Below are 17916 nucleotides of genomic sequence, written 5' to 3' on the forward strand. Positions count from 1 at the left end.
TTTATTGAAAAAAATGCTAGAACTACAGTGAAAATACTATTAATCTACAGTAAAAATACTATTGATTTACAGTAACAGTGAATCGTATGAACATTCACTTATTAACAACAAATGCAATATATTTGTCACGCCCCGAGAGGGTACCCTAGGCGTGGCCGGCACTCAGAAACTATTTCTGGCTTCTGAGAGAACCACTTGGTCTCATTTATTATTTATTCATCAGCGGAAGACTTAAGAATACTAATGTGGGCTTGTCATAATCAAAGAAAAAATAGATAATTCTTAGAAGAAGTAGTTTCTAAGGAGAACTACTCGGATTACATCATCAAACTATGTCTATGAAGCCTCTAATACTCTTAGATGGTGCCAATGACATGTCCATGGCTACCTCAAAAGAAACATCACACTCAACAATAATAAAAGGATAAGGAGTTCCTTCGAATACAAGAAGGACTCACCAAATAGCCGAAAAGAAATGATCTTCAACGATGCGCATGTTGAGGATATCTAACACCTGTATCTGCATCATAAAATGATGCAGGTCGAATGACGTCAGTACGTGGAATGTACGAGTATGTAAAATGGCAGGAAGGTAAGGACAAATGTTAAGAAACTCCTCTCAAGAAAACTCAGCTCAGAACTCAACATCAGCTCAATATCAATATGTAATGCAAGTTTAAAATATAATAATAAAAGTAATAGTAATAAGCAATGCTTACTCAGTTGGGAGTTTCTCTAACCGACAACCATCACTTATGAGCTAGCGATGATACAACGAAGCGATGTCGTTGCCACATCCATCCAATACCTTGCCAGGGTAAAGGACATCACCATCTTGGATCCACTCATCAAAGTCCTCTTTTTGGGACTTAAGAGGCGTAGCCTCCATCCTACGCTGGCTACGTAGTTCTGGGGTTTGAGTCAGTTAAACTCTTACCCAACTCGGTGTTCAATACTACTCCCAAAATATGTGCTCATATTAAACTCATCATCTAGTCTCATTGGACTTTAATTTAAATCATCAAACTCATCTCATTTCATGTTCATCAATCATTATACTTCCAAAAACATCATTTACATCTCATCAAAATATCTTGCTCAAAATATCATTTTCTCAAATTCATTCAAACTCAACTCTTTTGCTTTTTCAAAACTCAATAAAATACATATATAGTATTAATTCATATAACTTTCTTTTTATCAATGAAAATAATAAAAGCCATCATCTTTACTCAAAACATGTGTAAAAATATTTATAAACATCAAATCAATTAGGATTCATGGGAAAGTAGCCATGAACAATAATTCCAATAATATGAGAGATAACAATAATAATAGTATTAATGCATAAATATATCAAACTCAATAGAAGAAGAATTAATTTATTTAGAATTCAAGATTTGGATAAAACTCAACTATAACTCACTTATAATGAATTTAAATATTTGGCACATGGACGAACTCAATCCAATGCTATGAAAGCCTTACATACCTTAAATCCGAAGGTTTACTCCGAATTTGAACACTCTTGGACCCCTAACCTTTTCTTCTTGCCGGAACGTTTTGTGTACTATCCGGAGTATAAGAATAACTGGAGTAGTATTTTTATACTACTAAAACTAAAACTATATTTGAGAAGAAGTATATAGAGAGAAGAAATGCTTAAGAAAGCTTGATGAATAAAATGAGGAAATAAGGTGGGTATTTATAGGTGGGAAAGAGTGACATAACAATAAATAAAATAATTATAAAGAAAAATCTGAAAATTTAATGGAATATATTGATGTCATGGATGATGTTAAATGGAGGACAATTTATGTCATGAATGATGTCAAATGTATATAGATGTTTCCATGGTAGGTAAGATGAGTTCTTTTTAACAGAATACTCTTTTTCGAAGCTGCGTTTGAATAAGATAAATTCCTTATTAGGATTTGGTGTCTTCATAAGAATTATAGATATGGAAGTCTAGTTTCATATCGTTCAAGAATCAACCAATTTGGAGCAACCTACAGTGAGATATGAATTTTCTTCTATAAACACTCAATTCCGTCACAGTACTATATCTTGCAAAGATTAATTTATTTGACCTACTTATACTCCGAATCTTAAGATATGTTCTTCATGAAAGTTGTAGGTAAGGATGTTGTGGTTATCCAGAAATTTGAATCACCTAATTTAGACCAACCTATGAAAAGTTATGCCCAAAATACAGAGGCTGTATTATTTTCGTCGAGAATTAAAATACCGACATACAACATTTTAGGGGTTGTTACAATATTGTATTGGGTTGTACGTTTTACTTTTTAAAAAATTCCCTATTTTTATGAAGTACATATAAATATATCAATAATTTCTATATAAATTAGAAGTATTTAAAATATGTCACAATTTTTTATATTATAAAATTAGAAGTACTTAAAATATCACATTTAAAAGGAAAAAAAAAACTTTGAACCAAAAATAAAATAAATAAAAATGACTTGTTAGAAAGGCTATAGGCGATTATTTTTTTTTCCCTTTTTGTTTCCCAAACTTTTCTGTGTCTGAATTCCAAAATTTTCCGGTAGGATCCACCCATTTTTGGCTACATAAAATGGAACCACAATACCCTAACCGGCATCATCATCAGAGAATCTACGGCGGCGCCGGCGCCGGCGGCAGCGGAGGAGGAGGATCTTTACCGATGGAAACGATAAGACAACCCTCAACTCAATTGCAGCCACAACACTCCGATAACGACCGGACTAGCAATGAACTTCGTGCATTGGATTGTAACCTTACATCCCTTTGTGATCATATTCAATTGGAAGGCTTTAACAACGGCTCATTTTCTGATGTCATTGTTCAAGCCATGGGTTCTACTTATCACCTTCATCGCTTAATCCTTTCCCGGAGTTCTTATTTCAGGTTCGTTTTGGGTCTCCTATTAGACCCTTTAATTCCATTATTGGTATAATTTTACTTGCATTTGTAGCTATCCGTTAGAGAAGTACAAAACTTTCTGTAGTTTTGCTTCACTAATTTAGGCTACTTTGCAGAAGGTTTGATGTTTTTGGTGGAGTTTTTTTTTTCTGATGTAATTTGGTTTGGCTCTCTTCAATAATTATTAGTTACAGAGTACAAAAGTTTCATTCTTGGTGGGGTGTGTTTTTTCTCTTGACATAATTTGGTTAGGTTCTCATTGATCATTATCAGTTAAAAGAGTACTACAAAATTCCTCAGCTTTTACTTCATGATTTCTATTCGCGGTTTTGGGCCTCCTATTGCACCCATCAACTTCGTTCATTGGCTCTCTTTTCGTTCTTTGATAGGACTTGCATTGATAATTCCGTTGGAAAAGTACAGAACTTTATGTTGTTTGCTTCATTACTGTATTTTCTGCTGAGGTTTTGATGTTTTATGGCTACTTTCGTGGTGGGTTTTCCTCAATATCAATTACTCCATGCATCGCGATTTTTTTCCCCACTATTTCTATAATTCTATTTGGATAATCGCAATAGATTTTTCTAGTTTTAAGAATATTTTTATAGAAATGTTAATCTACAGTACATTTAATGTAGTCTCTAAAGATGTACATTTTATTTCACAAAGATTTATAAAATTTATATCTGAATCACACAGAAATTAGATATGTTAACCCTCAACCTCCAAATAAGGTAATTCTTTATGGGAAGGAAGAAGTAAAACTCGAGAATTGTTGCTTTGCCACTGATAAAACACGGCATCGGATATTAGCTTCATGTAGCCATAACTGCTCTTGCAACCCTTGCACTTGTTCCAGTTCGAGTATAAGCAAGGTCCTCAGTGTATGTTTCCTGTAATCATTTAATTAGCAACATCCACTTGGTAAAAAATTGTAATTCAAGATTGCAATTCGCCTGGTCTCATTTGTTGCATGTTTGATGACAGGCTACATGCTTACTATCCTTATAAAACTTACCATCCTGACAAATTAGGGTCATGTAAATGAGCCTTCACCATTGTTCCCTAATCACAGTATCCATCTGTATGTACATGCATGTAGAAGTGCCAAGGCCATCTGTTGTATGTTCTTCTAATAAGATGCATTACAAGTGTCTAGTGGAAAGGGTCGTCCACCTCCGAACACAAGGTTGGAGGGCCAGATGCCAAGGAAGAAAGAGTTTGGAGGGCCATTCACCGAAGTTATGTTTTTTTCCGTTTTATGCCTTCATATTTAGCTGCATATATACAATAATATTATTGGTCCTTGCATTACAAGTAAGTGAACCTTCTTGAACTCTTAGTTTATGTACTTGATGAACAGGAATATGCTTCAGGGACCATGGAAAGAAGCCAAAGCTCCAGTTTTGACCTTGACAGTGGATGATAGCAATGTCAATGGGGAGGCTATTGAAATAGCTCTAGCGTATCTGTATGGACACCATCCTAAGCTTAATGATAATAATGCATTCCGCGTTCTTGCTGCTGCATCCTTCCTTGATCTTCAGGTATGAAATGTGAAACATATAATGGCTTACTAATCAGTCTTGTGTTCTGGAAAACGCCATTAGTTTAGTCTAGTAAAAGGGATAGAGGTATGATTACTTTTGCCAAGACGTACTGTAAAAAATTTCTGCATATTGTTACAGTAGAATTGACTTTCTGTACGTCAAATATCTGCACTTCCTGCATGATCATTTGCAGCAACTCTTCTAAGGGTATTTTGAAATCAAAAAAAGTGTTTTATTAAAAAAAAATATATTCTTATTCTACTATCTCTTAGATACCAGTTGCTATATGTCTTCACTATTCTGTTTAGCTTTAAGTTTTTAGTTCTTCCGGATGTTTTATTTTAAAGTTTCTCATGAGGAAAAAGGATTTGTAAACTTAGCCAGTTTTCCTTGTGAAAAGGGAAGTAACTGGAATCTGCTATCATTTTGGTGTTTAAATTGCCATTCCTTAATCAAAATTTATTGAACAAATTTGATAGTCATTTCTTAATCCAAATCAAAATGCTACATACAGTCTTGAGAATTCATAGGTTAGAGGCATGGCCCAAGTTGGTGTTTAAATTGCCATTCCTTAATCACAATTGTCACGTCCCAAATCAGTGTTGTCAAAGGTGCGCTTAAGCCCTAAAGCGAGGCTCAAAATGTGTTGAGTGCTTCGCATTGCTTAATGTGCGCTTCAGTGTCATCATCAAGGTTCTGAGGCATACATTCATTCGCCTCATATATTTTTTATTATGCTTATGATTATAGTCTTGAACTAAACATATATTTGTATTTTTTCTCCCTTTGTGCCTTTTGCATTAAAGCCCATGCTTTATTTGCGCTTTGCTTTTAAAACCCCAACAGACCTTAAAACAATTTTGGGCCTTTTCCTTTTAATAAATCTACCCCAAATTCACGTGACCAGCACCCGAAACTCTACCCAACCAGAGTGAACCAGCTCAAGTAATAATGCCTACTTGTGCACCTAAATCATGTATGCAAAAGCTTTTAGAAATATCAATCTTTGAAGTATTGACAATCATGCATGAATATTACCGTTAAATCAATCACATTTTTTAAAAAAATGAAATATTCATAAAAATAATAAAGTCTCATGCACACATGTCATATGAATAACCATAATTACAACTCAAAAGAACCACTACCGTCAAGGAAACCTCTATGACAAGGATTAAGCTAGTCAACCCCGACAAGCCCCGATGACTCAAAAAAACATATAACAATCTAAGCTCCACAAGAAGTAAGTGGACACTAAAAGTATTCAATTGGAAAAGGTGGAACTGTCCTAACCACATGGTTCAAGATGGTCAACCATAATCCTAAAATCAAAAGTTGAATGGCTAAAAGGCCTGAGCTCCACATGCCTAGTACATATCATACAACAGTTTCCCCAAGAAGTGAGACAAGATTTAAAGAAATCAAGTGGCATGCATAGACATTGATATAAGAAAGAAGCATTTATATTAATTCTCTATTTAGATAGTGAAAGGAAATATCAAAGTAAACACATTTCAAAGTCCTCATTTTTTAGAATTAAAGCTTGATCAAAATCATGTGAGATTTCATCATTCACCAGGAGTACTATACCATCACCAGCATAAGATGTAGAGTCAACGAGGTTATGTACCTAGTGAGAAGTATCATATACCCTACTTGCTCATGTCATCTCATCGTAGTGCTGTATGAATAGACTCAACAATGCTAATAATGTAGCATAATAATACCTTATCATGGGGGAACTCGACCGTAGTTCCAAGCCATAAGGTAGGTCCTATGCCTACACCTACACATGTAGTTTCATGGCATCACACGGAACATGTCCAAAGCCAATCTCGTTGAACTCAAGTAACTCCCAAAAGTATTTACATTATCAATCAGCTCACCGAGGACATGACCTTAGATAGGAGGCTGTGGAGGACTCAGACTAAGATAGTAGGCTAGATGACTTATCTTTTCTCCATATTAGTCGTAGTCTTGTTCATTTGTCTATTAACGTTTGATTTCTGCATTTGATTACTACTTACATTTGTTGGTATGGTTTACTTTGGGTATCCTATTTATCTATAGTAGTTAATGCTCTTTTCTTTCCGGTCTTTCCTACCCTGACTTTCTCACTCTCATTATTCATATTTGTATATTGTTTTCGATATGCTTGGTTCTACTGACCTATGTCTTGTTTTTCTTGTTTTTCTTCTCTTGTTCTTCTCTCTTAAGCCGAGGGTCTTTTGGAAACAGCCGCCCTACCTTTCAAGGTGGGGGTTAGGTCTGCATACACTTTACCCTTCCCAGACCCTACATGGTGGGATTATACTAGGCTTGTTGTTATTGTTGTAATCTTGGCCTTCATAGCCATTCCAGCTATTTGAGCAAAAATCAAATAAAAGTTCTTTCACAATTCATGGTAAAAATATTAATAAAATGAAAATCATCTTTAAAGATTCAACAAGTGCTATTTCAATATGCAAAGGCTTTCAAAAATGTTACAACACCATACTTCATAAAAATCATGACAAATACTCTATATCATTTAGGTGGCACCATTTGACTTGGCACGTTGTTTGATTAAAATGGAAGACTTTTGAAATCTTGTGGTTTAAAACAATCTTTAGCTATTTGTGTGGTTGTAAATCATTTCATTAAGGGTGAAAGGGGAATTTAAAAGTTAAATTGTTTCTAATTATAGTATGGTGACATTCTTTTTGGGATGAACTAAAAAGGAAAGGTGCCACATAAAATGGGACGGAGGGAGTAGCATTCAAACCATTTACAATGCAAGGAGTCGTGCAATCCCAACCCGCTCATCCCAACAAGCTAGGATTCACATTAAACCATATTCAAACACCAATTCAACAATTTGAATTTTGGGAAAAGCTTCAAGAGATAGTAAGTTTCAACATACCTCGAATTGCCTTCCAAATCTTAGCCCAGAGAATCAATGATGCCAACTATTTACAATCTACATATACAAATTTATATGTAAAAAAGCACTCAACCATAGTTTCAAACCATAAGGTAGGTCCTACGCCTACATCGACACGTGTAGTTTCATGGCATCACATGGAACATGTCCGAAGCCAATCAGTGAACTCAAGTAACTCCAAAAATACTGACATTTATCAACCTTGGCCTTCATAGCCAATCCAGCCATTTGAGGAAAAATTAAATAAAAATTCTTTCACAATTCATGGTAATAGTATTAACAAATGAAAATCATCTTTAAAGATTCAACTAATGGTATTTCAATATGCAGAGGTTTTCAAAAATGTTACACTTCTTACTATATAAATATATGACAAATAATACTTCCCCGGACCCTGCGCATAGCGGGAGCTTTAGTGCACCGGGCTGCCCTTTTTTTACAATACAAGGAGTCGTGCAGTCCCAACCCGCTCATCCCAACAATCTAGGATCTACATTAAACCATATTCGAAAACCAATTCAACATAATAGTAAGTTTCAAAATTCTTCGAATTGCTTTCCAAATCTTACCCCAAAGAATCCAACGATGCCAACTTACATAATTCAATGGCGTTTCACAACAATACCAACTAAGTGTCCGACACTTTGTTCTTCACTAGTTTAGCAAAAAATCTATTTCTTAATTTGAAAGTCAAATCCTTGATTTTTAACTCCAATTCGTTCATTACATGTGTTATGGAACCTAGTCGGTCCTTTAAAAGCTCAAAATGATATTGTTCAAGTAAACCTAACACTATTCATCTCCCTTGCCAACAACTTTTCAATTTCAAGACTAGCTTTCTAGGATTTCATGAATCAATGATTAAATCCAAATCTTTCTTCGAAAGTGTAGTCTACTATGCCCATGAAGCATTATATACAAGATTGGAGTGAAGGGATTACCTCTTTGTTGAACCCTAGAATTCTTGAAACACTTTTGTGAATTTCTTCAAAAATCTATATTTTTCATGATGCTTGATAGTTAGGAAATGTATTTAATGAACCAAATCTACCAAGCAATGTAATTAATCCTCACCTCAAAGTAGCATTTAGGGAGTAAGAGCTTTTCCTTCTCTCTTAACTCCCAAGAACTTAAACCAAACTAATAAAACATCTCACACTTAAGGCCTTAAAAGGGCTTCAGCAGCTGCGTCATGGGGCTAGGTGTGATGCGCGACCTGTCCCAGGTTCTAAAAAAAATTAACGCCTCTCTTGGTGCAATTGCAAGGGGTCACTGCCTATTTCAGCAATTGCAGTCAACTTATAGATTTTAGATACTTGGTATCTATCCCTCATGCACCTTAATAAAATCAACATTCATTCATTGATCAGATAAAATCCTTGCTTCTTGTTAGAATAGGAATAGGTATATACAGTCTATGAATATGAATATGAATATGAATATGAATATGAATATGAATATGAATAGTAATAGGAATAGAAATAGTAAATAGTATCCTAGTTGGTAAAGGATTGTATTGTAGTGTCTATAAATAGGGTCTCTGTAATAATATAGATACACAATTCAATAATATTCTTCTACAATATTTCTCACATGGTATTAAAGCTGCTACGATCTTGACAGAAGCTCATGACCCATATATGCTGCTCGTCTGGCCATTGGTTATGTTAACAAAAGTAGGGCTAATGATATATACATGAACCCCATATTCAGGGAAAGAAAACTCAGTCAGACAGGTCATCATGCGTAAATTTTCGGTGACTTTTTAGGGTTGTTTTGTGTCAACTCCATATCTGTCAGTGTTTGTGTAGCACCGTGCCATCTTTTCGGTGACTACTTTCTTATATCTAATTTATGTAGCACCGTGCTATCTTTTCGGTGACTACTTTTTCATATTTAGTTTGTGTAGCATCGCGCCATCTTTCTAGTGTCTACTTTCTTATATCTAATTTGTTCAACACCGTGCATCTTTTCGGTGACAACTTTTTCATATCCAATTTACGTAGCACTGTGCCATCTTTTTAGTGACTACTTTTTAGTTGTGTGGGGTCGTATCATCATTCCGACCCTACCCATATAATTTCTCTTTTTCAGTAAGGTCGTGCCATCAATCCGACCCTACTCATATAATTGAGTATATTAGTAGGGTCGTGCCATCATTTCGATCCTACCCATATAATTTTATTTCTTAGATTGTGACCACTTTCAACCATCAAATCTAATACGCTGACGCATGAGTATGTTCCGACCAGTTTTTCTGTGACTTTCTTATTTAATGTCGACTCATCTATTGATTCCAAGACGATCCATATATTTTATACCAGATTTTGAGCATTTTCCAGCGACCGTTGCACTGTGAAGAAGTCTACATGGAGAACCACCTAGTTTTGTTGCTCGGGGGGAGTCTGGTAGCCTTGTACATTGATTGTGTAAGTCACTCTATGGGCTGAAATAGTCTTCTCAAGCTTGGTTTGGGAAGTTCAACAAATTCAGAAATTTATCACTGTGTTTTATTGACATTATGCATCAAATCCAGTATTTCATGAGAAGACCAAACACATTGAGATTAACTGGCATTGTGCATCAAATTTGGTATTTCATGAGAAGACTGATCACATTGAGATTGACTGTCAAATATCTCACCAAGCCCCTCATCGGTCCTCATATTAATTACATTTGTAAAAAACTACATACATATGACTTGTATGCACTAGCTTGAGGGGAATGTTAGAATAAGAATAGGTATATATAGTTCGACTTAGAATAGGAATAGGAATAGGAATAGGAATAGTAATAGGAATAGAAATAGTATCCTAGTTGGTAAAGGATTGTATTGTAGTGTCTATATAGGGTCTCTGTCATAATAGAGATATACAATTCAATAATATTCTTCTACAATATTTCTCACACTTGACACGTAGCATCCCTTTGTTCCAATTCTTAAGTCATTTGTTCAACTGCATATGATCACTAATATTTTTGTTCCCATAACATATCAATGGCTAATCAATGGAAAATGACTACTCCCCTAAATTATCACTCAATCATGGGTAATTAATTATCCCTGAACAATCTAATGACACTGGTTCATCCAACTGATTCAATCACATATACCATCGAATTGTAATTTACTCCAAGCTATATCAATGTTAATTACAAGTGTTCCCATGACTTTGTTACACTCGTAGCCCCACGTGACTTGAATTTGATTAAATTGCATGCTTAAGCTCGAAATTACTCTCTATCAATGTTAGAAATCCACGGGGCTTTACAACAATTGATTGAACAAATTTCGTAGTCTTTTCTTAATCCAAATCAAAATTCGACATACATCTTAAGAATTCAAAGGTCAGGAATTTGACAATACACAACAATTGCTTATTGCTGAAATGGTTATGGAGGTATGCAAATGAGGATCAAGCTCTATGGAGGGAGGTGATTAGGAACAAATATGGACAGTTAAGCCATTGGTGTACAAGTGAAGTGATCAGTACCTATAGTGTTTCTGTATGGAGAACCATCAGAAATCAGTGACCAAACTCAATGGTCAGGCAGTTTACAAGGTGGGTGATGGTACAAAGATTCTCTTTTGGAAGGAAATCTGGCAAGGACATATGGCCCTCATGGATGCATTCCCAAATTTGTTCTCTATATGTAGTACCGCTACTGTGGCAGATTCCTGGACCCCTCAAGGGTGGAGCATATGCTTTAGGAGGAACCTAAATGATTGGGAGATTGATAGGTGGTTAATCTAATGAAGGAAGTTGACAAATTCAGAGGCTCATCTCCAGTTCCAGATTCCCTTAGATGGAGACATAATACTGATGGGTTGTTCTCAGTGAATAGACTGTATAAGCTGGAAATCATGGGTCAAGCTGGAGGCAGCACAGGCACATGGACAAAGATGTGGAGATGCTTGGCTCCAACTAAGGTTAAATGCTTCTCCTGGCAAGTGATCAAGAAAGCCTGCCTAACACATGAAGTTTTACAAAAGAGGAAGTTTCAGATCGCCTCAAGGTGCTTCCTCTGTAATGAGGATGCAGAGACAAACAACCACCTTTTCCTGCATTGCAAGGTGACTATTCAACTGTGGCCCCTTTTCTTTAACCTCACAGGAGTCAAATGGACCATGCCTGAATATACATCAGACCTACTCAGTTGTTGGATCAGAAGATGAGGTAGCAAATCACAGACGAGATGGTGGAGAGTAATTCCTTCCTGCATCTGGTGGACAGTTTGGAAGGTAAGGAATGGAAGGTGCTTTGAGGACAGATTTAACTCCATGCAGAAGATTAAGGAGAACTGTATTGCAAACTTTCATTTTTGGTGTAAAGAAGGAAATATAGATGATGTAATTCAGTTGGTAGATTTCCTAGGATCCTTGTAATTAGTTTGAGTTTCCTAGGCTCATTCTTGATAATTTTTTGGAGGTGGCCAGCATGGCCCTTAATGCCGAGGAATACGAATTACCAATTTTCAAAAAAAAAAGAAGAAGAGAATATCAAGAATACTTGAAAATGTGTGCCTGAATTTCGAGGATGTAGGGAGCCCTATTTCAAGAGTCAAAGAGTTCTCTTTTTTTTTTCTGGTTATATTTTTGGTGCAAAGTGGAAACACCTACCTCTGTTGACGGTTGAAATTTTGGATGTGTGATGTACAGTGCCATTGCACTTTCTGTAAAGCTGACATTATCTTGGCGTGTTATCATTTATCAATAATTACTTTGATTTATCAACCAACAAAAATCCTCCTGAATTTACTGATTGATGTGTCCAATAATTTGCTTGATATTTAATTTTCCTTCCCGGCATAACATTACAGATTTAACATTCTTCATGCAGGATTTATGTGCAATTTGCACAGACTTTATCATATCCGAATTGTGGACATCAAATTTCTTAACATACCAGGTTCCAGATTGCTGCTCGATATTTTTTTACTTCATCATCCACGTGTTCATGTTTTTTGCTAACCACATTTTTTTGGAATTTAGGTGTTCGCTGAAAGCCAAGATTATGGTTTACATGGTGAACGAGTTAGAAATGCCTGTTGGGGATACTTATGTCAAAGTGGTGCTATAGAGTTGAAAGAGGTAACTAATTGGAAACCATGCCAAGGTTTTAAGCAGTGAATATTGGAAGTACCTCTCTGCTTTCTCCTTTTATTTAAATTAACAGCTTTTAGCTTTTCCGGAGACACATGTTACAAAGCCTAGCAGAAACTCTGTTGCACCACATTTATATTACCTTATCAAAAGAAAACTCTTCTGCACCACATGTATTGTGTATCAATTAGTTATCTTCCTTCTAATATTCAGGGTGCTACTTTGCTAATATGGTGTGATATTAGGAGAAACTAATTTTCTCTTGAAAGCACTTCTGTTCCTAATTTATTGCAACTGATAAGTAAAGACCTCTCTCAATGTCCATGTGAGGGTTTTCAGTTATTCCAAACTCTTTATGCAACCTCAACTATGTCTTTAACAAACTGCACTTTCACATCAAGGTGTTAAACGGTGTTTTGCATGCAAGGGTTAAGTGGTGCACGTTTTTCATTGTTGAATTGCTATCATTTAAATACCTTCTTTTGAACATGTGATGCAACTGGGGATGACAGTTTTATCTTGAGTTGTAATTCATTAAATGACAATGCAAAATATCTACACCATTTTCTTTTCGAATAATTCATATACGTAGGGATTCCTGCATATCTTCTGGCATGGGCTTATTTCCATTTTAGTTGCTTTGCTAAAGCAACTTACCTAGGTTCAGTCTTTGCCATTACAAAGCACATGGAGACCTTGCTTTGTTCTTAAGATAGTTCCTGATTCTGCAGTTCAATTTATTGTATGCATGTTCGATACCATTTTCAATTTTTTTTTTGTATATGCATGATTCTCTTTTCTTCTTTGAGTTATGATGAAATCCATGAAATAGTTGGCCCGTTAACCGTCATGTGACCAGGTCCTTCCAAAACTCTCTGCTCCAACTCTAAATGCTCTACTGATCTCAGACGAGTTATGGGTCCCTACTGAAAAGAAAAGGTGAGAACCGTGGCTATTTTTTATTTGGACTTGCTAAAATGATATTTGAAAATCTAGTTTAGCTTGATAACTCTTTCTCTATCTTGGTTTTCTGCTTGCAAATTTGAACAGGTTTGAACTAGCTTTATGTACACTTCTTGCGAAAAATGCTCTTTGCAAGGCAGAACATCGTGAAGAACAAAGTCCTGGTTCTGGAGTTGGAACAAGTACAATTTCTGATGTTTCCAGAGTATTGCCAAAGAATTTAACTGATGACAGAGGGGTGGAATCTGAACTAGGACACCTAAGCTTAAAAGATGGAATTGATGGTTGTAACAACGCTCAAAATATCTTGGTTGAGCTTGCAGATTGTAGTGTTGATTCCCTCACTGAGGTGCCTAACTCTAAACAAAAGATGCAAGAATCAGCTTGTCTTCAGTCAGACTCGGAGTCGAGATACCCATGCAACAGTGGACGTCCTTCATCAAATAACTCATTCTTATATGCTGATGAAGTCAGATCTTCATGTTCTTATATTGAAATGCCAATCAGTGCTGGAGCAAGTGGATTAGGGGGCAATGGTATGGGTGTGGAAGGGCCATCTGAAGAAGATTCATGCTATCAGTTGAATAACAACAGTTGGCTTTGTGGGGATCAGAGGAACTTCTCATCAATGGGCTCATCCTGTAATTTGATGACTCCGAATGAATGGGAAAGATGCAATTTCACTCCTCTATCTTGGGGTGGTAGAACTGTGGGCCGGAGAGAAGTCAAAACTTGCCTAAATGCGCATTCAGGATTAAGTAGAGAAGATTATGATGCCTTTGCCAACATTTTTGAGGGTGGCTCACTTTTATATTGTAACATGTCATTTGATGCACTTCTTAGTGTGAGAAAGCAACTTGAAGAAATGGGGTTTCCTTGCAAAGCTGTGAACGATGGGTTGTGGCTGCAGGTCTGTAACTATATTTATTCCCCACTTTGCTTTTCTTTTTTATTTTTGATAGCTGACAGAATAGGCTGCCCATCGACATTCCTAACCATAGTAGATATCTTATTTCCTAATTTTATTTTTGCTCTTTAAACTGCTTGTGTTTTTTGTAGATTCTCTTAAGCCAGCGGGTGCAGGAAATTGGTGCTGACACTTGCAAAAGTTGCTGCCTTGGGAGTATGGCATGTGCTTGTCGGCAGCCCTTTGGACATTCGCGCGGAGTTGCGGCTACTGGATATTACATGTCAGAGCATGATCAGAGCAATCAATCCAACAATATAGGAAATATGTACGCCACTGACTCGACTCACAGGGAAGGAAGTGGCATGTTTAGGCCTGTTCGGGTTCATGTTAGGGGCCCCAATGATGGGCTAGCTGGTATTGGTCGTGGAGCTACATTTGTGCCTGCAGTCGCTTGGCCTCCAACTCGTTTTGTTTTCTCTCGTGTACCACTTGGTATGGGCAACCGGAACTGTCAACAGTCTCCTGCCAATGATGACCCAGAAAATAGAGCAGAACAGAGCGGGGATCTTGCTGGAGATGGACTTACTGCTCTGGTTGGGCTCAGCCAAGAAGGAAGTAATAGTGCTAGTATTCATGTTGAACGGATAGATAGGGCTTATGAGCCAGAACTGCAAAGAAGACTGGAAGGACCATCAACTGTTGGCCCAAGTTCAAGCAGTATTTCCCCCCAGATGCTAGGCTCGTCTGAACGTGCAATGGGAATAGAGTGGGACAATGGAAGTACTTCTATATCATTGGATATGAAAACTCCTTTAAGTCACTTTCCTCCCTTTCGGTTTGGGTAAGTTATTCTTTCTGCTATATTTGGTTGGCTTCTGCATTATGGCAATTCATTTTATGCGAATTGAGTTCCACAGATTAGGTTCTGTATGCTTCCTTTCTTGGATTAATTCTTCGAAGTATCAGTTTATGTAGCTCCTAACCAGGTAACTTTTACCATTGAGAAGAAATTGTATTTTCTTTTTACATTGAAGAGACAAATACAGCCAACATGCTTGAATATTCTTTTGATTATAATGAAACATGACAAGTGACCAGTTCACATTTTGTAATAAGGTGAACCTTTCCATATCATTTAGAAATTGCCCATTTGATCTGTTAGCTTCAGAAACTGCAAATAAATCTGTCCATCTGTCCATATTTATGTGTCTACCCTTTCGACTCTCAGATATCCTACGGCAATGACTTATCAGAAAAAAGAAAGAAATTCTAAAGCAATTGTGTCATAAAATCTGGGACATCAAATTTCTTGTCGAAATCTTTATGAAGAAACTCATAGTTCTGTTATACTTTTTAGGATTGGAGCAGAAAGATGTAACTTTTTTCCCTAAAGAGATGCAATCATTTGGTACAAAAGTGTGCACCTTTTGTCCTTCAAGAGATGCAATCCATTCGAATTACCTAAAAATGTTTGATTACTTTTTTGTTACCAACAAATTAACAGTTGAGACAGGGAGATTCTTATGCGCTTCTCCATGTTTCTTTCTTTGGATAATGAAATCCATCCTTGAACAATCTCTCTAATTGCCGTAATTTCAACTTTACAGTAGCGAGACCTCTTTGTTTGGTGTAAATTTCCTTCTATTCTGTGTTCTGAATACAGTGTCCTCTTTGTGAAAATAGAATCCTTTCGTTCTCTTTATGACCGACAAAAGTGTATACTTACACCTGACTTGCTTCACAGGGTTGAGTTTCACGATGTTCTCAGGCTTAATGATGGCCAAGTCAAACACTCTCCAGAATTTTTTTATGCTGGTTCCTTATGGAAGGTTTGTGAATCTTTCAACTCTTTATTGCATTTCATTACTCACGTATTTCTTCGGGGGAAAATGCAAATGATTGAGTTTGCTCTTGCAACCAATAAGGAGTTAATCAATCTGGGAAAAATGTCAGTTTCTTTTTCTATTGCAACCAATAAGGAGTTAATCAATCTGGCATTTTGCATTCTCTAGGTTAGTGTTCAGGCTTTCAGTGATGAAGACCCTCAGGGACGCCGAACACTTGGTAATATTGTATTCCTCTAAAATTGTCTGCGTGATGAAAATAGATTTATTACCTCTTTTGTAACTTTGTTGATCTGTTGTTATATCAGGGCTATTTCTTCATCGTAGGAAGGCGGAAATAGCTGATCCAGTTAGAAAGGTGAACTTTTCCTTTGTAATTTCTTGAATAATTAGAAGCTTCTGTAAGTGTGGATCATCATTTTATTTTCTTATACTTAATCCTTACTAAAACCATTCATGAACATATATGTATATCTGAAGTCTGGAGCTCCTAATTAATTGGAACGATTAATACAAGTAAAATCTGATAGGTCCTCCTCCCCGGTTCCCTTCTCTCTTGTTTTTGTAAAATTACAAGTGAACGTTAATTTTCTCTTGTCCTTGATCTTTTCTTGTATTGTGTATTCAGGTGCATATGTATGTCGATTCCCGCGAAAAGGTTACTGCTAGATATCAGGTGAACTTACGAAGGCTAAGTTTCAGTGCCCTTGTATTGTTATCTTCAGCAAATGTGATGCTAAAATTGCTTCTCTTTTTTTTTTCTGTCAATAATTTGGTAAACCAGTTGATTTTTCCTTCAAAGAGAGAAGTGATGGTGTTTGGAAGCTTCAAACAAACCGGAACTCTTCTGCCAAAAGCTCCCAAAGGATGGGGCTGGCGCTCGGCCCTTTTGTTTGATGAAGTATCTGACCTTCTCCAAAATGGAGCACTCCGCGTAGCAGCTGTTGTACAACTCATTTGATGGTTCTAAGAAGTAAATGAAATGTTCCCTGCTACCTTTTCAAGAAATTTTAGTGCTTTCTTTTGCAACTAAATTAATATGTCAACTGATGCCAGACATTATTCTGAAACTGAAATCTTGGGGGGTCATATTTTTGTTTCAACTTGGTTCCTTTGGATGCCAATCTTTCTCACAGTTTGATTTGGGAAGGGGGAAAGGGAAGTGCTGGCAGTTGCATTTGGGCTAATGTACATATTGATAATAATGGCAAACTATTACCATTAGGCAATTTATACTTGTAAATTTTGCCTTACCCTGGTCTTTATATTTTTCTTAATAAATGGTGTCCTTGGAACCCAAATCCTTTATGCATGTGACTTACCAACAACACCCTTCCTCTCGTGAAAATACCAATCCTTACAAAAAAAAAAAAGAAGGTACAAACCAATGTACTAAAGTTTCTGTTATGTGTAGGGTCCGACATTAGCTGTGGGTTCTAAAATTAAACTTATGTCTCTATCGGCATAATTTGTGGGCTCTAAAATTGAATTTATTCCTCTATTGATATTACTAGTGGAAACCTGAACTTATGTCTCTTACGGCTTAAGTTGTGAGGAGGTAAATTATGTCTTTTATAACACAACTTGTGAGTTCTGAACTAAACCTATGCCTCTATGGGCAGAAGTATGTAGAAAATAGGCGGCATAGTTTTGTGTTAAAATAACTTAGATAATAACTGTTTATTTAATGTTAATAG

General features: G+C 36.3%; 1 protein-coding gene across 1 annotated transcript; it reads left to right on the forward strand.

Moving 5' to 3' along the window:
* Nucleotides 1-2497: 2497 nt before the first annotated feature.
* On the forward strand, nucleotides 2498-17520 carry LOC129887218 (uncharacterized). Its single transcript, XM_055962220.1, has 12 exons — nucleotides 2498-2910; nucleotides 4289-4472; nucleotides 12240-12308; nucleotides 12392-12490; nucleotides 13362-13441; nucleotides 13553-14375; nucleotides 14525-15216; nucleotides 16120-16204; nucleotides 16388-16439; nucleotides 16528-16577; nucleotides 16848-16895; nucleotides 17004-17520. The coding sequence occupies exons 1-12, from the start codon at nucleotides 2597-2599 to the stop codon at nucleotides 17178-17180; spliced, it is 2673 nt and encodes an 890-aa protein (XP_055818195.1). The 5' UTR covers nucleotides 2498-2596; the 3' UTR covers nucleotides 17181-17520.
* Nucleotides 17521-17916: the final 396 nt, after the last annotated feature.

Source organism: Solanum dulcamara, chromosome 4 (genome assembly GCF_947179165.1).
Source record: "Solanum dulcamara chromosome 4, daSolDulc1.2, whole genome shotgun sequence".
Taxonomy (NCBI): Eukaryota; Viridiplantae; Streptophyta; class Magnoliopsida; order Solanales; family Solanaceae; genus Solanum; species Solanum dulcamara.